Source organism: Acanthopagrus latus, chromosome 21 (genome assembly GCF_904848185.1).
Source record: "Acanthopagrus latus isolate v.2019 chromosome 21, fAcaLat1.1, whole genome shotgun sequence".
Classification (NCBI taxonomy): Eukaryota; Metazoa; Chordata; class Actinopteri; order Spariformes; family Sparidae; genus Acanthopagrus; species Acanthopagrus latus.
In genome coordinates, this window is record NC_051059.1 from 12,458,447 (window position 1) to 12,484,606 (window position 26,160).

At 41.4% G+C, this 26,160-nt stretch overlaps 1 protein-coding gene across 1 annotated transcript; it reads right to left on the reverse strand.

The window, feature by feature from the left end:
• Positions 1-2,638: 2,638 nt before the first annotated feature.
• Positions 2,639-25,407, reverse strand: LOC119011231 (protein APCDD1-like). Its single transcript, XM_037084178.1, has 5 exons — positions 24,982-25,407; positions 16,218-16,401; positions 14,859-15,384; positions 4,525-4,846; positions 2,639-3,923 (listed from the first exon to the last, which is right to left on the reverse strand). Exons 1-5 carry the CDS (start codon positions 25,019-25,021, stop codon positions 3,460-3,462), a joined length of 1,536 nt encoding a protein of 511 aa, XP_036940073.1. The 5' UTR covers positions 25,022-25,407; the 3' UTR covers positions 2,639-3,459.
• Between the last annotated feature and the right edge of the window lie 753 nt (positions 25,408-26,160).

Consider the following 26,160-nt stretch of genomic DNA (forward strand, 5'->3'; position numbering starts at 1 on the left):
TCTCTCTCTCTCTCTCTCTCTCCCTCTCTCTCTCACTCTCTCTCTCTCTCTCTCTCTCTCTCTCTCTCTCTCTCTCTCCCTCTCCCTCTTCCCCCCCCCCCCCCCGGTTGTTTTTAATAGGAATCGAATGGGATGTTAGGTGTCTTGTAAATGTTGTTTTAAATCCTTTTAAACAAAAAAGGAAAGAACTTCCATCAAAAAGACCTTGCTACCTGTTGCTGGATTGCCTCTGAAGTAAATTTGTTCAGTTTGTAATTTCTACTTCTTGTCTTGGAATGTTCAGGTCCAGCTGGGGATATAGGTGCCTCCTTCTTGTACAATTCTGTCCTTTCCTTTTCCTCACAACACCAATGCAGACTTTATATTATTATTATTATTATTATTATTATTATTATTATTATTATTATTATTATTATACAAATCATATATTCCTTCAGAAGCAAATATTGACTGAAATAAGATCTCCATTCTTAAAATCCTGTCCCATGGTATTAAGCATTGAAAAAATAAAAATGAAAAAATGTGGTTTTGATAGCCGTCTTTTTCCTGTGTCTCCCCCTCACACCCACAAAATACTGAGTGCCAAACTTTCCGTCAGATTTGCTGCCAACATTGTGTATCTGGTACTTTCTCGCTTACTACAAGGACAGAGTACAGTTTGTGAGCTAACCACGTGTTTTAATTACACTTGACATTTCAGCTATTTGTATTTTGGTTTTCACAAAAGTAGAAAATGCTTCTCAACCTCAAACATCTGCTGTGCTACAAGGTCGAAATGAAAATTCTGTGTGACGTTATTCTACATGCCTCATACTGAATTAAGTCAGGAAAGGGAGGTGATTCTTATACATTCAAATGGTTTTGATACTCAAAACAAGGGTTGTCACTCGGTTTATTGGCAGTAGTTCTGCTGAGATTATTTCGTGCAGTAAAAAAATTGGCAAAATTTGCAGCGGTCATTTGGCCCTAAACTTCCCTTATTTCAGCATGATGGCTAAAAAACAGAACCTTCTTTACAAGATGCTTATTTTCCCTCCAGAAGTCAAACCTGCAATCATTTTATTAAAGTGTAAAGTAAAATGATTCATACTGACGCGTGCAGGACAGGGTAGCGTGGGAAAAGTCCACTGGGTTTATTTTGTGTTTTCTACTTGGCAGGAGAGAGAGGGAGAATAACATGTTACAAGCTTTGCTGCGACTATATAAAGAGATAGTGTGAGGCCAACTGAATGTTACATGGCTGTAAATACAAGGCAACAGAGGACCTGCGAGTTGGCTCGGAGCTGCCAGCTCTTGCATCTGGTAGAACAAAAAGTTGAAATCGGCTGATCGCAGATAATCGATATTAGAAACTGCAGTAGAGAAGAGCCTTGCAGTTGTTGTGTCAAAATTCCTGTATAAACCAATCACCACAGAGCACTGACACGTTTATTTTGTCACCTATTACACTTCAAAAATGTTATAAAATCAAAGGATCTTTACTCACATACTGTATTTGTTTATTTCTAACAAAAACTAATGTTGGTAGATCCTAAATTGTTAACAGGTTTTAATAATCTGATGTGTAGTCGGGCAGTAGTAGAAAAGTGCATCAGTCAATTTGTTGATTAGTTGCTTTGTCATCAAAATTGCACAAAACAGTCTCCCATGAAACATGGATGGAGGACGGGTCTCGGCCCAGAATAGACCTCATTAACTTTTGGTGTGGATCTGGATAAAGGGACAATCCAGGATGTTTCTCTTTGGCTGGATTATCAATATGTACAATATACAAATTTGCCATAATGAACACGCATCCTTAAACAAGTGTCAGCATCAGTCAATCAGCACTGAAGAGTATCAAACCTTTAATCAAGTATCCAGTTACAAAGACATTTCTTGGAGCCTAAGGCAGGTTCTTTTCTCCTGGAACAAGGTTCTGCACCTTTTTTAAAGATAACAAAAACTGGCTTCAAAGATATTACAGTACGCTGTCCTCTCTCTGCTGAACATTCAGTTCAGTAGAAGCATGCTAGTATGTTCCCAAACAGGTAGTGGTCCATGATCCAGAGGGTGACGGCAGAGACGACATCGTAGAGTGCTGCAGACATTGTGCCACGCCTGATGACCTTCATCCCATGCAAAATATTTTTAATTTATTCCACTTTTAAGCCTAGAAAATGACCTTGAGGAGCAATTGGCGCCAATCATTTTTGTGTGGTTTTTTTCAGGTTCCTCACTGAAAGTCTTTTTTAAAAGGTGTTACACAGCATGCATAGGTAATCACTACGCAGGCTAGATCCTAGTTAGCAGAGTAGGCTTCATAATAAGGATGTCTGATACTGGATTTTTACTGATTTCTGATGCCAATAGTTTCCAACACATTATAGCCCAATTGCCAATATGGATATAAGCACCATCTGGGACTGCAGAGACACAATGCTTTTGAAAGTTTACACACTGACTTGTCCAATTAAGAAATCTACTTAAGCCCTGTCGACAGGTTACGTTATAGCTATGCTTTTTCTATGTGTTTTGGCCTTCCATTCACATTTGAAGTGTGGACAGTGACTGTAAGACATGGTTTTTGACACTATTGATTGTACGATGATGAAAAAGAGACATAATGTAATTACAGTCTGCTTCCTGAGTACAACTGTACGCACATGCCAGTGTACGTGACTGGCAACGGGATAAATGTTTTGTCTTTTTGATTTATTAAGTTTACTTTTATTGTAATGTTGCACAGAGTTGCATTAATTCGATTTAGTGATTTCATACATTATTACATTTAGCCACTTTGCCCAGTCCTTATAAAGTCAATTGTTTTCCAGCAATTTGACAACATGACATAATTTCAAAATAGCCCCAATGGAAACAAGGAGTCAAGCGTCGTTCAGTGAGGAAGCAACTATCTGATCAGTGATGGAACAAAAGTCTCCTTATAATGGAAGATAACTGGCAGCAGATGAAACAGTTTTATTGTTTCCAAAATAACCTGATCTTAATGTGGAAACGATCACATACATGCTGCAGAGTTGAGTTTTATGTTTAAAGAAAATGACTGAACATTAGAAGTGTAGTTCCCTTTTTACTGTAAACAATGACTGTCCACAAGCACATCTCCTCCAGACGGGAGCTTCTTGTCAAGAGTTCATCATAGACAAAGTTTTCACACTTAAAATTGTGTCCTTTAGCAGTATCAAGAAATGATTTGCTAGTTGTAGGTAAATATACTGTATAAAACATACTCTCAGGTCTGTGTGGATATATAGACATCTTTGTATAGTTGTGGAAACACAAACAGGTGAGTCTTTGGTTCCACTGTAAAGTGCAGTTTCTGTGGTGCAGCAGTGTCGAGTCTTTGGTGGTTGAGAGGATCAGGAGCACCATCCTCTGTCACATAAAAGAAGTTTAAATGTGCTGGTTTAACAAGCAGTCTTGTAATCCACACTCTTGTTTGTGTGTAGAAAAAGCTCTCTAGCTTTGCCAGCAGATAAGCAGAGACGTGACGAAGGCAGCGAGGGCCACCTTGACTTGTGTCTGGCTGCCTCCGTGCCATCCTGTGCAGTCATTGTGGTGCAGCGGAGGCCTGTCGCTGCCGTCCACTATGCTGCGGTCGGACGGCAGGCTGCTGGCCGAGCATTGCACCAAGGGCATCTGGTAGGAGGTGGCCCGCTTCTCGGGCCGGTCCGGGCTGGAGCCGTCGCTGGGACGCTGGCCGTTGTAGAGCAGGTAGCGACCGTGGGCATCCTGCTCCATGCGGAAAAGCTCGTATTCTGTGTGCGGCAGCCGGATACCAAGTGCCACGCAGCCGTTGGTCACAGTGACGTCCTGCTCCACCCCGACTTGCCAGGACCCCTGCACCCCACACTCGTTACCGTTGAAGACGTTGAGGAGGGAGGTGGTGGCCAGGTCCATGGGAGTTACTCTCATGTGGTTCACTAGAGGAGGAAAGACACAAGATCTGTCAGCTGAACATCGCATGTCAGGGTGTGGCAAATACTCCCCGAGGTGCACCAGACTCTAAACCTCCAACTGGCTTATTTGAACAGACTTTCTCTGCTTGTTGCTCCAACTTGGGTCTTATTTTTGTCATTTTGGCCATACTGTAGTCCCTGTTACAGTAACTCACCAAGATAATTACAGAGATCTGGGAAAATTAGTGAAAAATCAGTGAAACAAATAACCAAACCAGCCGCTTGGGTGGATTTTCAAAACCAATGTTTTAACTGAACTTAAATTAGTGTACAAGAAACGTAGGTAATGATCCCTTATATTAAAATGCAAGATCTGATCATGTGACTGCTCATCTTTATCGTCCTGAGGTACTTCTTTTCATTATTTTTGATGACTTCAGATGGAAATGTTGACTTAACATGAATAAAAACCACAGTGTAAAAATGACCTGTTTTGGTCTCAAATCACAAACTGAGCAATAAATCCATTGAGTGAGAGTAAGGACGCAAATGTATTCTCCGAATTGTTGCTGTTAAACTTTTTAAAGAAAACTGCAGCTGTCAGACAAACATATCTACCAGTTACCTTTGAAGACAAAGTCCGTCCCGCCCATGACGCGGTTGGAGTGAAGGCCTCGGCTGTAGCGTCCACGGGCGTAGATGGTGAAGGTGGGGTGCTTACAGACGGGGTCAGAGTAGTGGTAGTAGTGGCCCTCCCAGGTGTGGTTGTTGTCGTGGAAGATGAAGTGACGGGTGAGGAAGAGGACCTCGGGACGAACCTCGCAGCGCTGACTCACCCACTGACCGTACAGCCCGACGGTCAGGTCGGCCCGTGGCGGCAGGATGGGAGGGTGGAACTCATCGGAGCGGTAGATGATGCGACAGGCGATGCAGCCGTGGTCATGATTCTAAAATCAAAGTAGTAAGTAAATAACCAAGTAAGGGTTTAAAGCTCATGATTGGATGTTGTATCATTGTGGAAAAAAAATGTTTTTGCAGAACATTATGAGTTCACTGTGAAGTTGACCTTTGACCTGTTAAATGTAAAATGTCACATTTAATACTATTTGAGTATTGTGGGAAATGTTTGATGTAATAAGCATTTGAATTTGCTGTGGCTAAAAATGTGTTTTGTGAGGTCGCACTGTCGACCTTTGACCACCATATTGACAAGAATGGTCCCAGGACACAGAGTCATCAAAATAAACCAGTCACTGCTCTCTGGTGGATGATTTTATTCATCTACCGGCAACAAGCTAATCTCAGCTGATAATGTCAGTTAGGCTCCAGTAGGCACATACGGAAGCCAAGAGGCGACTCAGGACATTTCTTTTTCTCGCGGGAACCATCGTCAAAGTCTGATCTAAATATTTTTTTCTCTTGTGTTTATGACGTGTGGACAGGTGGAATAAAAATTTTTTGGGTCCTTAATATTTTTTTCGTGAAAATTGTTTTTTATTCTCCCTCATGTGTGAAACTGAATAAAAATGTCATGCGTCATAGTTTATGGTTATAATGGTTACTGTCGGCTGCAGCAGTTAGGGTTCAGTTCTTTGGTGTGTTCTCGTGTTTCACGTTCAAAATGTTTTCGTAACACCACCAGCAGTAGTAACCAATGCACTCCAGCAGGGGGAGCACTCGACTTTTGGGCTGTGTTTCACACATGGAAAAAAAAAAATCTTGAAAGACTATTTTCCACACATGAATTTTGTTTCTCCTCCTGAAATTTCGCACATGATAAAAACAAAAAACAACAAAAAAACCCTAGTCCATTGGATTTTTTTTTTTTGAAGTATTTATCCTGAAGGTTTTTTTTTAACTCGCATTTTCCCTCCCAAATGTTTTTCCAATTGGTTCCCCAAAAAATAAATTAAGGAACTTATTAAGGAACTTAATTAGGAAAGATTATCCCGTCAGAACCTTTAATTCCCCACAACAGTTCTCAAGTCATAAAACACAGCAGAGAAAACATTTAGAAAATGGATCATTAAAAAAAATATAATAAATAAATAAAATATAATTCCTCACTTGCCCCTCTGGGCTTCCACAGATACAGTATTTGTAGAAATAGTGTAAAAGCACATTTTTACAGGTAAAGTAACAAAAACCCAATTTAGCGACAAAGCTTTCTTATGATAAAATGAATCAACTGATGAGGCTGTAAATTATCACAAACTGGGAGCTGACGTTCCCACTGAAATGTCCCTATTCAAGCCAGTCATAATGGGATCTGTCAGTGTCGAGAGCTTTTCTAATCCATCATCAGAATATTGTATCATGAAATGCACATAAAGGGACTCGGAGCTGAAGGAGGAAAAACTATTTCCTCTTCAGTGTTGGAAGCCAGACAAGGTTCCAACATTTTCTCAGGGTGATCACATCATTTTACCGTAAAAGACAGATGTCTGGTCAAAGCAGAGCCATGACAACAGGAAGTCACACAGCGAACAGCAGGCTGAACTTTCATGCTACTTATAAACAACAGCGGGACGTCTTTTATTCACCCTCATATTGACAGAAAAAAAAAGGGTTTGGAAGTCTGCGAGTGACCATCAATCATGCACAAGTCTGCTCGAGTGGAGCCCCGGAGCCGCATGTGATTACAGTATCCACAGACAGGACAGCTGCGGGGCTCCGGCTGGAGAAAAGACTGGAGGGCCGGACGGATTCGGAGCTTGAAGTCGTAACAATGTATTCTACAAAATCTCTTCCACCGAACTCCAGGGAGCCTGGAGTTTTTTGTTATTTGAGTGAGGGTGGTCAAAATGTAAGACCTAACCTCCCCGAAACAATTTTTTTCCCATTTTTTTTTCCCAGACAATGCTGTGTCCACATGGGATTTGTGGGGAGCTAGAAAGGAAAAAAAAAAAAAAAAGAGCGGGAGGACACAGGAGTATCACTACATGTTGGAGATGAGATAATCCCAGCACAGCTCCATAACCGCCTCGGAGTGAGAGGTTAATGGGACGACTGGAAGTGAAGCCTCCTGTGAATCCAGCTCTGAGCGTCTCAGCGATTGTGCTCACAAGTGAGAAACACATGTAGCAAGGAAAAAGAAATAAGTAGAGCGAGAATTAATGTACATTGGCATAGTTTTAGATATATGTGTGAAGAGACTAGAAAAAGTCGCGCGAGTTTCTGCTGCAGGTGCGGAGAACATTGCCCCACTTCTGCAGGAACTTTGAGACCATAAAACACAGACTAGTTGGGTCTGAGTGCTCCTACAGATCGCTCAGCTTTTTCATCTCAGGCAGTAAATTAGATGTTTGGTTTCACGTGAGCAATTAACAAAAAACTTTCTTTTGCAAGAAATATTGAATACCACCGCCAAGGAGGTTATGTTTGTGTGTTTGTTGGTTGGATTGTCAGCAGGATCAGACAAAAACCACTGAATGGGTTTCCTCTAAACTTGGATAGAGGAACAGTCTTGGACCAAAATAGATATTCAGTTTAGGCGTGGATGTAAACATTTGTTTGTATAATCTTCCTTTTGTCTGTGTGAACCAAAATACTGTTTTGTACAGCAGTAGCCATACACCTACATGTACAAGTTATATGTAGATGTAGATACAGTACGTGCCTGTGCAGTATTTCCTTCTGCGAGTACACGTGTATGTGTATTTATATGTGTATAAGTATACAATCTAACAAATTGCCTCCCAGATGTCAGACAGTGTCTACGTTGCATTGTGGGTAATGTAGACACCATGTTTTGAAAAGCAGTCCACTCCTATAATACTGTTGGACTCCTAATGGACGGTTTCAAAACAAATCATTGAAACCGATTTTCCACACGTTGTTCCTTTTCCAAATCCTGGTGCCTACATTACCCACAATGCATCGTAGCCACTAATCAGATTACATGCAGTTTCCTCTGGAGCTGCAAAAGGTTGTTGTTTTTTTTAAACACTTTTTTCCACATATGCAGTGATACTCCCTTTAACACACTCTAATGTGTAAAACTGGTGGAGTTACCCTTTAAGCATCTAAACTAACAAACTACACTAAAGGTGGTGCTGAGGAGCATGTCAATATTTTAAATCAGCCCCCCTCCTCTGCCATCGCGACAATATGAGAACAATGCGAGTTCCGTCAGAAAATCAACCTGCAACAATAAAAGTGAAAAGCGAGTGCAGCTCATAAAAAAGGTTAATATGTTTGTAATCACCGCGGCTGAGCGTTAAAGCCAATCCAGAGGAGCCTGAGGCGAGCTGCACACAACCCAACCGCTTGTACAATTACTTGCAGGTTGCGAGTAAACTTTTTACTGGTGCTCTGACACCACACTTATCTCCAACATTCAGAAATAATGATTAAAACAAATTGCTGGCTGTTACTGGATGGTTATTTAAAAGGCCCAGCGTGTACGATTTGGTGTCATCTAGTGGCGAGGCTGCAGATTGAAACCAATTAACCACACCTCGCTAAAAATGTGAGAGGCCTTTTGTACAAAGTCTGTGTTTGGTTTGTCTGTTCTGGGCATCAATATGTATAAGAACAATTTCTATGACATTTTCTATCCAGTGTTTAAAACACCATGTATACAGTATGTTAAGATAAAGTTAAGCCTCGTTAGGAGATATGCTGTTATATCCGTTATAAGATGAAGTCACAGCCAGCAGCAATGAAAACAGGGGAAACTTCTCAAGAAAGTTACAAAATCTGCCCGACAGCACATCTAAAGCCCTCTTACACATAGTACCGTGTATGTGTGATCTTATTAGGCTGCCAAGACTCCAAGTACAAACACAAATTAAAAACGTCTCTCTCTTTTTTTGTGCCGTATTTTGCATAAGAGAGTGGCATCAATTAGCTCATCGAGCTCCGAGCAGCGAGGCCCAAACCTCGTTGCTTCCTGGTCTCACAGGGCGTGTTTGCATTGGTTAACAAGTCTCTCTTGGCTGCAGTAGCTGCCGTTTGCTTGCCTAACCTGACCTCAGCAGCAGCTCACTGTCCAAGTTTGGGTTTTTCCAACAGCCAAGATGGTTACAAGTGCTAAACCGAACTCCAACGGTGGATTCCAAATGAGGACACCTCACACCAGTGAGCTCCTTCATGATCACTTGAGATGTTAAAGGAATGGCTACTAGTGAGTTAACACGGGCACGGGAACATATGATCAATTAGTGGTTATTCTCAAAAATATCAATATCTTGCTCATCTCCCCTGAAACAACTCCAAAGCCTCCAAACAGTCAGCTCAGACTGACCTGAGCCTGCAGCTGTACTCCTCCGTGCACCGGTCAAGTTGCTGCTCCTGAGCCGTGGTGTTGAGCAACAGCCAGAATATTGTGATGTCATACTGGAGTTGACCTTCTGCATATCAAATGCCATCAGTTCATCTTTTTATCCATTTAGACATTTGTGTAACATTTTGACATGATTATCTGAATCTTGTTGAGCAATGGCCAAAAATGTGTTCTGTGATGTCACAGTGACGTCCAACAGCCAAAATAAGATCAGCTCATCCTCGAGTCCAAGTGGACGTTCGTGCCAGAGAGACGTTCCCTTGATGTTCCTCTGAGATGTCACGTTCACATGAAAGGGACGCCATGAAGTCATGATGGACACCATCATCTAAACCATTTCTCTTTAAATCCAAGTGGACTTTTGAGGAGAATTCTCTTAAATTTGGCATTTGGAAGTATTCTGGAGATATCCTGTTCACAAATTTTCAGGGATCCACTGAAGTTGAAACTGAGGAGCCCTCAAGTCCAATAAGTATGGAGGCACATTGCTGCCACACCAGAGAAAGAAAAAAGGATCACTATCATGTTATAAAAAAAATGTTATTGTTATAACAAGACATCTTTAATGTTATATCAAGACAAAAACTTTTTTTTGATAAAAAATATAATTTGTATTGTTACAATGTAAAAAGCTTCATGTCAAAACACAATAACTTAGTTACATAGTTATAGATAAAACCTGAAAAATATCTTGTTATAGCGATCGAATTTTCATGTCATAACTTGATCGTGTTTCTGGTGTGGCAGCCATGTGCTTCTGTTAATATGAGAAAGTGACGCTACAAGCAAAGTTTTCATTTCTGGTATGTGAAAGCACAGACGAGCGGTTTCTAAAAGGATTTCAAATGAACTGACAATGAAAGCTTCAAGTTCACAAACTTCAAAATACATTTGGAGCTCGGTGCCTTTGCCATATAGCACACACACACACACGCACACACACACAGTGCAGCTTGTACAGGCTTGTTTTGCAATAACTTGTTGGCTCTGTGTGATGGAAGCAAACACATTTTATACTCTGACTGGAATTGAGGAAAAATAAGGAAATGAGGAAGGATATTACTGCCCTCGCTTCATAGAAACTAGATTTAATAATTACGTTTTATACTACTGCGTTCGGCGGTCACTTTCCTCTGAACCAACAGATGAGTGAGTCCAAACCACAGCAGATCGAGCGGAGCGAGAACTGAATTGCACTTTGTTTGGCAGCATTTGGAGGATTACCACCACAGTTCAGGGGAAGATGATGTCCAGAAGCAAACATCTGACGGGGAACAGAGACTACAGCAGGCTTTATATATACATATATGAAAAAAAGAAAGGAATATGTTTGATATCAAAACCACTATACCCATGTTTCTGGCATCCTTAGAGCCGGACCAGCATCTGTCCTGTAATATGACCTCATAATAAAGAGCCTTATCTTAAGACTGAATAGCTTCATTACTCAAGTTTCAGATGTATTTTGGAGGCTTACAGGCTCACAAACAAGTATCAAAGAATAACATAAATCAAACTCAGGAATGCGTAACACAACATTACAATGGAGTCTCCGCATGAGGGCGACGTGTCAAAACACGACAACCACTGAAACACAAAATCAAAAACCGATCCGTCTGAACAAGAAATCATTATCGAGCGGTCAGTGCTCTGCCTCGGTGACGCAGCAGTGATCCAGGCGACAGAAAACAGAAAACTTTGAAACAAAGTCTGCTGCTTCGCTCTTGCATCACTGCTGAGATCCACCCAATAACCACAAATGAACATGCTGGCACCAGCAGAGCTTCTGGACTGGGACCAGCTCTGGGTACACCGCTTAAGATTAATGGATTGGATCGTCACCATGGCAGTAAAAAGTCCCTGAAAAGAAACCATCACAACCTCAAAAGATGGTCAGATTTAGTACTCTGTGTGTAGGAAGGAGTGAGGCATTTTCTACGACTGCTTTACCAAGAAAAAACTAATTTACTGTATGTGCATAGCTGATGGGCAATGGGGCCCAAAATTGGCCAAAGCCATCAAATTAGTCAACATTTACAATGTTCAGAAATGTCTATAACACAGACCTGTATCATTTCAGAATCACGTTACCAAACTTAAAGGGTCAGTTCACTCAAACGATAAAATATTTCCTCATTTATCTCCGAGTTTTCTAAGTCTGAGAAAATTCCGAGAGACTTTTGGTTTTATGTTTGAAATCGAATTAAGAAACCACTTTCTTTCATGTGGAAAGTGAAAAAACAGTTTGGGAGAACACAATGCTCGCCAAAAGTAGGACATGACAGTAGTGTTAAATAATCTGCTAACACACAATAGACGTGTCTTGTGTTTAGTGCGTACAGACAAATTAAAACTCCCGGGTTAGGATTAGGGTTAGGGTTAGTTAATTAACATTTTTCCATGTGTGTCAAGTCATAAAGTTATGAACAGAGGAAAGAACACAGATTACAACAGGAAAAAAACCTCACTTCGCCCTCAAGGCTTCCGTAGTTTTGGTCTCCACCAGCTCCTGCTAAATGTTCCACTCTTGGGGCCTTTCCATACACATGAGCTGGCTCGGCTTGACTCAGACTCGAATTAGCTCGAGGGTGTGTCTTAAACTAAGGATGTGCTCGTCTTGAGTCAGGGTCACTGTGTGGTTAGTAAAAACCCTTGATCATCACGCAGCAACGTTACAAAATGTTGCTTGGAAGTGGGACTGACACGCTTCGGCCCAACTCCAGAGAAAGTCCATCTCGACATGGCTTGACACAACTTCGTGTCCCTCCACTGGGAATTGAAACACAAACGGGTGCAGCTTGCAGCCTGAAGTGCCAGCTGGAAAAGCCTCACATGTTCACCAGCGAGGCCCGCCGTGCACTCTGGGAACACTTTTTCTTTCTATGTTCGTCCTTTGCTCCCATCATTATGGCCCCCTGCTGGTGCTGCACCTTCATGCTATCCTCGAGTTGATCGTCGGGGCTGTCACACACTTTGTATCATTAGGAACGCTATTTCCGGAAACAGATGTAGATTTTTTTTAAATTCATGTTTCAAAGCACTGCAATCAGCATTCCATTCGCTTCTTTTCTACCGAGTTAGCAGCAGAAAAAGCAGGACCCTCAAAATCTTGCCAAGTAGTTCTGCATGGTGAGGCGCTGTAATTAAGTTTGACTCACTGCAATGTGGGGAAGTGCACCTAAGAGTGAATCAAAGCTCGCCCGACACCCCGTCTTTCTTTTCATTCAGAAACGACTGAGGGGGGAAAAATGAGCACGAGCAAAAAAACTTTGATTTGAGCCTCAGGCATGCATGAAATCAGACCTGGTATGCGCTTGCTGGAATAATTCATATGGCCGCATGATTCCGAATTCTAGGAATACCACATGTCGATCGCTCCCAGAGATAGGCGCGGGCCAGAGGGGCTCAAGGAGAGCAGATCTGGTCATTACAGCGCCACAGGGGAGCTCGTCTGAGCACACCTCCTCACTCCACGCTCTGTTTACCCTCTGATCAGCAACGCCGAGCCCCGTCATCCCCGAACAACTGGATGTTTATTTAGACGGCCGACCTGAACAGGATTTCGTCGTAATCTCTGTGCCGGGTGACAGTGAAAACATCACTCTAGGGTTTCAGTCAGCAGGGGAAACTGCTGCTCAGCAGTGTAAATAGAGAAATTACATCCTATAAGCCCAGCGGACGAAAGAAAGAGCTCTGACTTGATGCTAGATTTGAGAGATGAAATCAGTATGTACAGAGAATCTGGTTTCTAGCAGTGCAAATGTTTAGCATCGGGGCAGGACTGTTGACACACACACAAACACACTGATCAGACATCAGATTTGGATTTAACGGCATTGGACTTGGATGGATGTTTGTTTCCACTGACAGGTGGCAGACTACACTATCACAAGCTGTCAGGAAATTACTATAATCTCACATTGAAGCATTGAAACACTCTGTTACCTCATTAACACATCTTGCAGCCTTTACCTTCAAATGCCAATTCACCCAGGCATCATATCACAGCCTCGTGTAGGCTAAGATAAACTAAGATTAACTCTCACGCACGCATGCAGTTCTTAAGGTCAGCTCATGCTGTTTCTGATGTGCGTGTGGTCTTCAGGTCGACACAGTTGGAGTCCAGTTCAGCAGCGCAGTTCAGGAGGTGGAAAACAAAACTCTTCCCCAGGCCTCATCATGCATTTCAAAAAAGCGTTTGTGGGTGGGAGGCCTCCCACCGGTTGACACTGACGAGATGTAGACAGATAGTTAATAGGGAAACTATGTAAATGCTGATGGCGCCTTAGCTTTGTGTGTCAGCATGCTTACACTTCCTTAGCACAGTTTTCATATTACATGTATTGATTGCACCTATATGGATAAAGAAAGTGGTGGCATTAGAGGGGCGGTCAGAGTGTTGCACCATCTGAGAGCTGTTAATAGTTGTTGGTTGGATTGCTGTGAAATTCAAACAAACAAACAAACAATTCGTCATAGAGATATATGAGTCGGAGACAAAACCCAATATATCCTTATTACTGCAGAATTTTCTTGTTTTCTACTCTGGGACTAACTTCTTGTTTTTCTTGTGAGCTCTCAGGAAAGGAACTAGTAATCTACAGAATTACAGCAGCTCTTGATAAACCAACATTTTCCTTCAACAGAGACTCTGCAGCCTCGCTTCTCCTCGTCCCTCTAAACCAGGGGTGGAGAGCCTTTTTTTCTATCGAGGGCCATTTCAATTTTCATACCATCCTTCAGGGGCCATGAACATTTTTTTAAAAGTAAGCAGCTCAAAATATTTTTATGGTCTTTTTAACTTAATTGCAATAACATAAATAGCATGACCATTAATTAATGTTTTAGCCAATTTTAAATTTTATCCATCCCAGTGTATCTTATTGTTTTAATCCAGTTCATTTTTAATAATCTGTTCCTGTTGGTTTTATATTCACTGATGTTTAGTAGTTTAAGCAGTAGATAACCTTATAATGTAAAGCTCTTAAAGCTCAGATGTCTTGTTTTTTTCTGGCACATGCAGCTCCACAGCAGCAACGAGGCACTCCTTCACAAACTCACTGTCGGCATGAGGTTTCAGTTTCTTAGCAATTAGCTCACTAACCACAAAGCTAGCCTGTGTCATGTTGTCCTAGTCCGCTTGAGGTTTGGATAAAACTGCTTGCTGGCCTTTCAACGCATCCGGTTTTGCATGTTTCGCGCAGTAACGATGCTCAAAGTTGGCCTATTTCTTTACCGCCAGCGCGTCCCCCCCAACCAGGCGCACAGTCTTGCCTTTCACTTCCACAAAGAAGAATTCACTCGTCCATTTATCCTGGAAAGAGCGACACTCCGCATCAACTTTTTGTTCATTAGTCGCCATGTTCCGTTTTAGCAAATGCTAGTCTCCTCACGTTGTTGACACCTCTCAATAACTGAGGACATGACGCAATGACACACGATGACAGTTACGCTGATGTTGTGTTAAATGACCTTGAACTTGACCCGGAAAGACAGACACCTGCCCCGGGGGCATTTAATTGCATCTGATATACAATTTCCTGAATTAATTTTTTGTGGGTGGGTACTTATGGATGTCCTCGCGGGCCGGAACAAACAGTCTCGTGGCCGTATACGGCCTAGAGGTCGGAGGTTCCCCACCTTTGCTCTAAACGACAATCATTAGGACGTACCTTGGCGTTCTGCAGGGCCATCTGGTAGCTGGACGGTTTGTAGTACAGCCTCTGGGACGGCTCGGTGTGGATGTCCCCCAGGAACAGCTCCTCCACCAGGTGATCCAGGTTGTGATGCAGGTACTGCCTCTCCAACCTCAACAGCTGCAGCTCGTGCATGGCGAAGTTCAGCTCCCTGGAGCAGTCGAAGCCGCCCTCCTCGCTCCACAGCTCGTAGATGACATTGGGCTCCCAGGGGCCCTTCACGGCCCCCCTGCAGCTGCTGTTGAACCTCTGGCTGAGCTCTTTGGCCACGGTGGCCGTGTGACAAACCATCTGGATGCGGTGGAGGTGGTACTCCGCCTCCGTGCCGCCGCGGATGATCCAGGAGGCCTGGCGCAGGCGCAGACGGCCGCGGATCACCAGAGTGTAGGTGGGTTTGGTGCAGTGGTTGTCCTCGTAGTAGAACTGGTGAGCCTGGAAGGTGTTGTTGGAGAAGAAGCTGTAAGAGCGTGTCAGGAACTCCGGGCCTGGTCTCACCTCACAGCTGCAGCAGAAAACAGAGGTTTGAGATGAACACAACATAATATGTTATTAATGACTAACTGATGATTGATTGTTAAGGCAGATGACTATCAACCAAGGAAATTCCTTAAAATTAGGATCCCTAGTCACAACTATACAGTCACAGCCCTCAGCTATGGCTATGGACCCTTCACGCTTCTGACCTATAGGACCAATCTGGTGGTTTTTCTCCGGTGTAGACATTATATTTCCACAGACCAAAGGGTTACATCAACTTCTACAGATATTGTTTTTGTTTTTACCTTCCATGCAGCCAAAGGTTTCAGTTCATTGCCTACACAGTAATTATAAGGTAATTTTCTTGAAAACGTACTTAAAATTGAATTTAAATCACTGTTTTATGGTAAAAGTCAAGTTTCGCTTGTGTGGTAATGTAGATGCGAGCAGGAAATGAATTACAAAAATACTCTGTCACATCAAGGAGACTCAGAAATTCAGGATTTATGATTTGGCTGAAGCAAAGCATTATTTCTACAAGCTATGATTTTTTTCTTTAAATAGAAGACAAAAGGCTTACATGAACAGGAAGCTGTGCACGCATGAAGTAGAAGTAATCACTAGTTGAAAGTGCATAACTCAGTTTTTAAAAATGGAACATGCAAAACACCATTATTGTCTATTCGGAATGTGGCCCCAGTATCAAATCATCTAAACTATTTTAGGCTACATGTCAATGTTTAAATGCTCGTATTTAAAAATGTAGGGATAGTACTGGATGAACTGGATTGTGTGTGTCTGCCTTCCTATAAAATAAGATGCATAAAACACGAGGCCATTAAGGCCAAGGTTGTTTACCTCGTGGACACCCAGTGACCCTCTACGTTCGGAGGCATCTGCACAGTGATTCGGGCTCCATTGTGAAGGTGCTTCAACATGTGATGGCACTGAGAGTCTTTGACCAACCGCCCGAAGGTTTTCTCCATGGAGAGCCGGCTGGACCGACCGTCGGAGTAGTGAATAGAGGAACCTTCAGCCCAGACTGCGGGAACAAGAGGGACACCACAGGTTTAGCTTTGAGGAGATTTCACCATTATTCATTCACTTACTCTTTATCAAGACGGGACATTTTTTTGGGGGGGATGAAATGGTAATATGTCAAAACAAAGATTTTTGTCTTTAAAAGGGAACATTTCAGGATTCAAAGAGTTCACTGTTTGAGGTAACAATCCATTCACATAATTTTCTTGGGCTGTCAAGATCTATGATCTGTATTTTCTGACTCCACCCAAATGCACAAATCCATTTGACTGGATGTCTAAAAGCCAGTCAGAGTCCAACACCATCTAAAGTGAACTGCAGCAGTGCTACGACGCCTTTTTCAGCAAAGTGTTGTGGACCACGATGCCACGAGGAGGCGTCATAGTCATTTTTTATGTCCAATTCACATTCTCATATTAATCTTATTATCTTATAATGCATCCTTACTTCTGTTGTTTAAGAGAAAGCTGCAGCACAGTTTTTCTGTGAAGCTCCAGAAATGTCGTTCAGATAACGACTGAATATTCATTTTAGGGTGAACTTTTCCTTTAAGAGCGTTTATTGTAATTTTTATCATTAGGGGGTTCCAGCCTTAGATTCTTCATCCAATGGGTGTGACAGAAACAAAATCATTCTTAATTCTTAAACAAATTAATATTTTAATCAATTTTTTTAAGCTTATGATTCATGAGTGCAATAGAAATCCATCATAACAAAAGTTTTGCTCAGGTTTAAGGTCTTTATTATACTGAAATCCTGAACAGATGTGTAAACAAAAACAGAAAAGAATCATTCAAAACTGAAAAGATGTGGACTAAAAAATTGGTTATTCAATGAGCTTTGAACCTCAGACTTTCCTCATTGAGGTTGAAATGTTCAGTAAACTACTTAAGAGTGAGTTTAGCTTGGCAGAGCTGGTTTCTTTTAGATCTTTATATCCTTATAAATGAACTACGTTTGAAAAGGCAGTTAGTTACTCTCGGATCAAAAAGAAAATAAGTCTGGCTCTCATGCTTTCACTTTGCTTATCCAATCAGTCAGGCCTCTTTGAAGTCTCTACAGGGTTTTACTTAGTCATTTTAACTCATGTCATCGCCAGGGGATTACAGGGCTTTATCGGTGACCCGCAACACCTGGTGTGAGTGGAGTCTCTCTAGGTTGACGTAAACCGAACGTGTAATGAAAAGGAAAAGCTTAAGTATCGAAACAGAAAAACTGTTGGCTTTTTGGGACCCCAAAAACTACAACAAACTCTGAAATCAAGCAGCAAACAAATGCTTAAAAAAAAACAAAACAAAAAAAAAGCACAAGAGAAGCATTGATATTTGAAAACACTAAAGTTCCCACCCTGCGCGCGTCCCCTCGACGCACCACATGAAATAACAATACCTTCAACAATGGGCCGAGCTTAAGGGGATAAAATGTCGGAAATGAAAGCATTTTCAGAGCCTGCGGCCAAAGACGAGCCTTCAAGCTCACATTCCAGCGAGGATTTATTCCATATAATACTCCAAATATCATCAAAATCTACCTTGAAATATGAAGACTCTGCCTTAGATTATTTCTATCGGACCCGACTTGCTCGGCAATATCATTTAACGCCTTGGAATGCCTCTGCGGTCGCCTCGGCGCTTTAATTTGAGACCAATAACACAGAGGGAGGAACAAAAAACATCTGATTAAAAGCAGCCAAAAGCTCCATGAAGAACAAAAGCCCCATCCAGTTGTTTTACACCCAGTGAGGCAGCAACTACGTGTCTTAGCCAAGGCTTGTGTGTAAATCACCACATCACAGCGCTGCTCAGTGGAAACACTGGACAGCGTGGATACCCGATCCCCCGACTCAGCTGGTGGCATTAGTAACGCCGCTCTGCTGGCTGGAGCTGTGGTGAAAATCAAAGAAAAGGCTTCACAGTTTGCTGCGTTTTATGTGTGAATGTGTGTTTATGTGTGATGTGCGTGTGAGGACTTTTTTTTTTTTTTTTGCACCTGCAGAAAAGGCGAACATGGAAAAACAGTGGCTGTGAACACTTTAACGATTAACAAAGCTGTAACCAAGAAGTGTGTGTGAGAAACGAAAAGGAAACCTGATTAGATGTGTAACACCAGTGCATTTTTAGCTTCACTAAAGGTTTCCGCTGGTAAAGTAGCGTCTCAGGTTTAAGAGTAGGCGGCAGAGAACAAATATAAACCCTGTACATTTAATAAAAACAACACAAAGCAAAGTATTTGAAGAGCAAATCGACACATCGCTAGCTGGATGAATATTCACTGACTTTCTGACATTATGGATCTCTTATGAAAGTCGCTTTGCATTTCTAAAGTAAAAATACCAAAAACAGCAATATTTAAAATTTTTGTCATCTTGTCATGACAGATAAATTGAACACTTTTGGATTAATCGTCAGACAAGACAAGTCATCCGAAGACATCCCTTCATTTTTTACCATTTTCTGTCATTTTACTCAGTTTTTGGCACCCTATGGTGTTTTCTCTTGGACAAAAGATGTTTGAATTCAAAGTTTTCAGCTGCTGCCATCTTGACTCCAGTTTCAGTTCAATCACGAAAAATTTGAAGAAGACAGTTGTTGTGAGAAATAAAAAAGACCATGTGTCACAGTTGCCCTGATGGACTGCAGTTCTGATACACTCTCATGTTGCTTTTGGAAGCAGCCGGGTCTCGTGTGAAATCTAGTGGTGATATTAATTATAACTGGTCTGGTCATCGGCCCCAAATCAAACCTGTACCACTTGATATAAGTGGTAAATTATCTCTTGACATCTTGACATCCTGCTGGGATTCTGGATAATGAATGCCTTTTTTTGAGGAATACCTTGGATATAAATATAAATAATTTTTGGACATTTACTTAGCAAATTCTCATGCTCATTCAATATCTATTGAGTTTCTTTCCCAGCTTCAAAATAGATCTGGGACTTTCCACTTTCTCCTCACTAAAAATGCCGTGTAATGTTGAAAGGAAAGTCTAGGATGCATCTAATTTGGCTGTTTTTGGTCCCAGATGTGGGTAAATAAAAGAATCCAGAGACTGAAGAACTGAAATGAAACAGACCAAGACTTGTTAAACAGTTGTGGTTTTGTGGAAAAATCTGAATAATAATGAAACACGAGTTTTATTAAGAGTAATCTTTTGTATCACTCCAAAGTCAAACGGGATCTCAATATGGAAAAACATGCTTACAGGGAAACAAATGAGGAAATTATTAAAAAGAGGTTAGCCTGTTTGTAAATTTGGACGCGTACAACTTCTCTGCACACTGAATGAGTGTTGAATATGTGAGCGGTGGGACTTTCTTCCAATAACTTTTTTTTAAATAAAAAAAGAAAGAAAAGAAAAAACTCTCCCCTCATTACGGCAATAATCACAGTGACTGGACTCGAACCCTCTCTGGTCCCTTGCTGCTGCTGCGTTCCCAAACTGCTGCACTCTATCTAAATCAAAGCACCCACAAAACTCCCAGAGCCCCAAACCACACAGAACATTTCCAGTTGGCCCGATCCCACCGGTGAGGTAACAGCACTGGGACCCCTGACAAGCCGAGAGACTCCACATCGTTTATGGGAAGAGAAAAATCCACAAGTGCCAGAGCAGAGACCAGACAAAGAACTGTTCTTTGTGTTATCTTAGCATTTGGCAGCGACCATGTAGGTCTTAAACTAGGCAGAGAGAATACCACTTGAGAAAGTACTGGTGCTCGAGCAGTTTTATTTTTGGAAGATTTTCTACTTCTGCGTCACTGGAATTCAGTGAGAATTTTTTTTTTTTTTTTTAATCCTGCACTCATTTATCTGACAGCTGTGGGTATCAAGTTTGTGCAGGTTTAACATTCAGCATGAAGTAAAGTCATAAGATATTGTTTATGTTGGACAGCAAGACTCCACATCCACACTAGTGGCTCAGCTGCATAGTATTTAAGCAAAGTGGAGCTTGGAGCTAAATGCTAACATGCAGCAGAGGGTAAAAAAAAAAAAGAAAAAGATATGAGCCTAAGAGAATAGGGAAAATGTACTCACATAGACAAGAAGCTGACACAAGTGTTCTGCACCTTAACAAGTAGCTAGGTTTGGTGACTGAATCCATGCTTAGACCAGGCAAAATGTGACACGGACATGGAGCACTGGTGGGTCCATGACACACTTCAGCATGATATCAGGATGCACAGGGATGATGTTAACAGATGGATGGTCAGCAGGCATGTTTACCATGTTTATCATCAAAGTCTAGTGTGCTAGCATGCTAACATTTGTCAGTTGGTGCCAAACGCCCCGAAGTTGTTGGGCAATAAACCAAAGTATTGGACAAAGTATATTTTTGGTCTAATGTTGCTTTACATGCAGTTCAGAGATCGCTTAAGATCATCCGGTGGGGGACATGAATGTATGTACCCAATTCTCATGACAATTCACTCAACTGGACAGTTCCCTGTAAGTAAGACATGTAAACCTCATGGTGGCACTAGAGGAAAAATACAGGGGTCACTGTAGAAGTCTGTAGAATTCATCCTCTGGGAACATGAACATCTCTACAAGGTTTTGCTCGAATTCCCCAGAATATTTTGAGACATTCTACTGGATAACTACACGCATTGAGTCTTTAGGGCTCATCCTTTGGGAATCTTCGATATCTGTATCGATTCATATGGAAATCAAACTAAAAGGTGTCGAAACATTTCACCAAAAAGTAAACTGTTGACCTCATGGTGGCACAAGAAGTAAAGATGAATCACCAAAGATAGAGGGATTCATCCTCTCAGGATCATGAACATGTATCACATTTAAAAGGCAATCCATCTATTAAAAGGTGCTAGATGGACTGACTGATTTGTCATCTCTTCAGCTGCACTGCTAGCGCAAATCATGAATATGTTAAGGAAGAGATCAGAAAGAGCTTTGTGACAATCATTTCAGACATGACTGAAAGTGCACGATCCCTAAACTGTGGAGAAAGAATGTCCCGATTCATCTCAGAAAAAATTTAGCAGCTTTTCTGAGGCTTTCTGTTTTTAGGGTCAAGAGTCACATTTGATTCTCATTTTCTTAAGTAAACATGGACCAACAAAGTCCTCCAAATGGTCAGATACTTGAACATGTATATGTCCATGACAGACTCCATTTGTTGATGAGGATCGTGAAACATAATATGAGGCTGTACTGTACTGAAATGGGACATTAGTGAAGGTGGTTAGGTTATGGGTTAATCCTTCACTATCAGTGTCTCTCCAAGAATTTTCTCCCAACTTTCTCCTCCACCACTGAAACCTGCTCATACAGAGGAGGGAGATGCTGGGATGCAGGGAAATTAGCATCATTTGTATCTCCTCCCTGTCTGCGTCCTCCATCATCCTCCTGTTGGTCTGTCAGAACGTTTGGCAGTTTGTCTGTATTGTCTGAAATGATTTCTCAGGATGTTTCCCCTTGATATTAGGTTTCTGACTGAAGACTCTAGAGGCACCACTTGATGTTTGAGCTTTCAAAGCAACATGAAAAAACAAACAGAAACCCAAAACCACCATCATCTTCATCATCATCAAAAGACTGATATCAGACAACTAAAAAGCACGCGACTGATAAATCAGATGGCTGATAGCACTTTTTTTTTTTTAAATACTGGAGCATGTTGTTATTTTTTTTTTGAAGAGAGTGCCTATAGCCCATTTCCATGTCTCTTTATATTAAGGCCCATCGTTTTAGAAACACATTCATGAATTGCACTATGTTTGCTGTACTTTATGTACGCAGCATAAATTTGCATAACCAGAGACTACGGATGGAAACTAGCTCATTATCTTAAGCGGCACATTTACACTGATGTGTAAATATAAATGTTGATTAACGTGTGTTATCCCTGGCAAATAAACAAATAGATGAAATGTTCAAAGCTGCATATAAATACATGTGTGTATACAGCATGATAGGAAGCATAGAAACTCATGAATTATATATTAACTGAGTATGTAAGTGTTTTATGGGGTGCATTTATTTATATATCTGACTCTCGTTTCTCGTAATATAAAATGTTTATGTATTTGCCACAAATGTACCCTGACCCTGACCCTAACCCTACATGTCAAAGCTCCTCCGTGAACACATTTGAGTGAGCATTGGTCAAAATTCTTCTTTACGTCTCAAATATGCATATTGGTATCCGCCTCAGAGATGAAACATCGGTTCAAGATCTAGTTGGTAACTGTGATTAAAGTGGCTAAATGTCTTTTTTGTGTTTTAATAGTTTGCCTGCAACGACTTGAATATGACTCACACATATTGTCACATAATCGGCGAAAATGGAAAAAAAAAAACAAAAAAAACATCAACATTCAACATCAAGATGAAGAGTTATAGTAAGGCAAAAATGAAAAGGCTTCAGGTGGCTTCGATAACGATGCATTCAGAGTCTCAAGAAGTCAAGCTCCCAAGATGGACAAGTACAAGCCGTACGTTTGTGACTTGTAGCGTTCCCATTTATTAAACCATGATTGGGATTTTTTTCAAATATTTGGGGATGTCGCCACACCAGATTGTCACGACACAATCATTGCTGCTTAAAAAAAAATCACGATAACAATATTATCGCGATATCCACAGAAATTTGAAAAAAAGAATTTGACCAAACCTGTTTACTGTGTGTTTTGTCCCTTTTGTTAGCAAAAAAAAAAAAAAAAAAAATACGAGCCTAGTATTGAAGTACAGAGGCCCTATACGGTCGTGGGTTGATTCATATAATTTCCTCCATTTTTCTGTGGTCACAAGTTATTGGTGTCATTATGATGGCAAAACACATCTTTCCTTTTCTTGAGATCTCAAGAAAACAAACTTTGCTCATCTCGAGTTATCATGAGATAGAAAGAAAAATAAATCACTTCATAAGTTTCATAAGTCTCAAAGTAAGTTTCAAAGCAAACCATATGAACTTTTTATCATTCTTTTATTATTTTTTTACATAAATACTAAGTGCTTCTTGATCTCCAGTACTTTTAGCTTGAAACAGTTGCTACACTTGTTAAGATGCCATGTGTCTCTGCTGGCTGATGGAAGAGACATTAAGCTTTCAGGAATATGGAGGGAACAATCTTTTGTTTTCTTGTGATAATGGATTCATTTATCTTGCTTATCGCAGGAAAACAACACTTGACAGAAAAAACTCATTAACACAGGAAAAACAGAGGACATATTAGGTTTGACTCGTGGCTGTTTCAGACTTCTGTAGAAGAGAGAGACTCTGTGACCACAACTGTTAAAAAAAAAAGTATAATTACCCTCATTTACTGGTGAGAAGGCAACAAAACGAACTCATTAACAAAAGACGCACAAGTCCAAACATCTCCGCTGTATTACACACACACAATGTTACCATGTGTGTTTTATCAAAACATTCAGAATGTCACTTTTTAATATTATCTTGACTATTGTGATAGAATAGTAAAATAAATGATTAAAAACAATGAACTCATGATAACTAAACCCACAAAAAGTGACCCCAGGCTTTCCTCTACGGATGCTTGCATCATTACTATGACTTCATAAACTTTAATCAGTATGTTTCTGTATTGTACTGTTGTCCTTTCGGCGTGTGCCCTCGTTATCTTATACTGATGTGTCCCCGTGTGTCTGAAATACACAAACACATACATAAAAAGTTGTAGGATGAGCCACTGGTTGAGCAAACAGTTGAGTCTCCGTCTTCCACTGCAAAGTTGAATATTTACAGATGCAATAAAACTTCAAGACCCTGCTGAGGCCGGGCAGAAGTCCCTCAGGATTCATATCTGGATAAAAAATGTGAAATATAAGCAGCTCCGTGTTTCTGTCTTTTCTAAACTTTGCTGTTCAACTCTCCTAAGACTCGCTGAGGTTTCTTCTCCCCCCGGTAAATTTAGGCTGACGGTGCATTTTCATTTCCACTACGAAAGGCTGCAATAACACACCACCTAATTGAACGTTAGGTGCACTTAAACACACTTAAGGATAAGTGGACTCCGAAATATCGTTTTATCTCAACCCGCTCATTTGATCTTGCTGCCAAATGTTGCCTTCCACTGTCACTGGCAGCAGATGGATTGGGTCAACTGCAGTCCCATAATCCTCTGCTGCTCAGACAGGGGTTTTCATCAGGAATGGATGTTTTTTAAGTGGCTCTTAACTCTCTCGGCGCTTTCATCTGTCCGGCAGCCCCCCCAGGGAAGCTTTTTATTGCCTTTTAGTCTTCAAAACATGTTCATCACCGGGTCATGGGTGATAACTGAGCCAGAAAAATATTACTATAGCTGCTCCCGTTAAACACACAGACACAAACACACACAAACACACGCACAGCAATGAGGGCAAACAGGTGTGCTGAAGCAGAAGGAAACATTCACAGTTGCAGACAGAATTTAGATGATCTCTTCCTGTTTTTCCATGTTAGGTTGCATTTTGTACAAAAGGCTGTGAAAGCACTTTGTTTTCAACACACATGTGCAGCAAAACACGTCTTTCAGTCATCCTGGAGAACACAACACAACTCAAGAGGCCGAACACTTGCTACACCACACGGATCACAGTCACTTGGTGATCTCTTACCCAAAACAGCGCTGAGAAGCAGCGCAGATGACGGCCCCATTCCGCACTGCAGGCAGGATCCACACTGGTCACACTGAGAAAGTTTCCTTTTTTACGCAGCGTCCCCGTTTATTCCGACACGAGTGCTCACATTATGTATCCAAAGCGTGGAGGAAACACTCCCCTGATGTCCGAGCATCATAAGGAAACACGCGTCTGGTTCGCTACACAAAACAACAGCCAGCTGCACCTGAGGCTCGACACAAAGAATCGCACGGTCAAGTCCAAACTTCGCTGCAGGAGTTCAGCCGCTGTCGCTCACTGTTCAGCTGGAAGCAGCTCGGTCGCTTTTACGCGCGTCCTCCGTGCGTCCTGCGTCCTGGAGGAGTGTTCGTACGTCTGCTCAGACACCGGACTGGACTCGACGCCCCCCGCCTCCTCCTCCTCCTCCTCCTCTTCCTCCGGAGAGATCTTATGGGCGTGGAGTGTGCCGTGAAGTTTTCTCCCGTGAGGTGCACACTGCAACACGTCGCCCATGTCCACAGCTGCTGCACCTGTACATGTTTGGAGTCTTAAAGATACCTTTAAGTGGTTTAAATCATTTTCATTTCTCTAAAGAAAATTTGCAAACCAGCACCACCACTGCATCATCACAGCATCACAGTGCCACATCTGGATGGTTTTTTTTTGTTTTTTTTTTTTTTCAAAAAACAACAACATTATTTTCAAGTAAATCCCATTAAAATGAGACTTTACAAGTTAAATCTCTAAACTTTCACTTCTGGGTTTGAAGAAAAACAGATTTGTATTCAAGATCAGACTCATTTTTCGGCAGTGGAGACATCCTTTCATTGGGTCAATGGTTTCTTTCTTCTGACTTCCCCCAGAGACGGACCGGAGTCTGCTGGAGTCTCTGGTTTGATGACTTGCAACTCTATGACTCTAATCACTTGTTGATGCTCATTTTATATTTTCAGTTTATTTATTTATTTATTTATTTATTTTTTGTCTAGCTGGCAGTATTCATTTTTTAAAAGGTGCAATATGTAAGAATTTTAGTTCAGAAACTTTAAAAATAAGTAACCTAAATTATCAATAGATGTGTGAATTTTTTGATGTGAAATCAAAGACTTCCATGTATTGTGTTGCAGGCAGAGATATCTTGCTAGTGTTAGCATGCTAACCTGCTAGCCGCGGGCC

What these genes read in the sequence shown, in the direction of transcription:
- LOC119011231 (XM_037084178.1), bottom strand. Translation starts at nt 25,021, where the DNA reads ATGGGGCCGTCATCTGCGCTGCTTCTCAGCGCTGTTTTGG. An exon ending in GGTCACTGGGTGTCCACGAG is followed by an intron (nt 15,385 to 16,217) that starts GTAAACAACCTT and finishes TTTCTGCTGCAG; the next exon opens with CTGTGAGGTGAGACCAGGCC. An exon ending in GACGGACTTTGTCTTCAAAG is followed by an intron (nt 3,924 to 4,524) that starts GTAACTGGTAGA and finishes TTCCTCCTCTAG; the next exon opens with TGAACCACATGAGAGTAACT.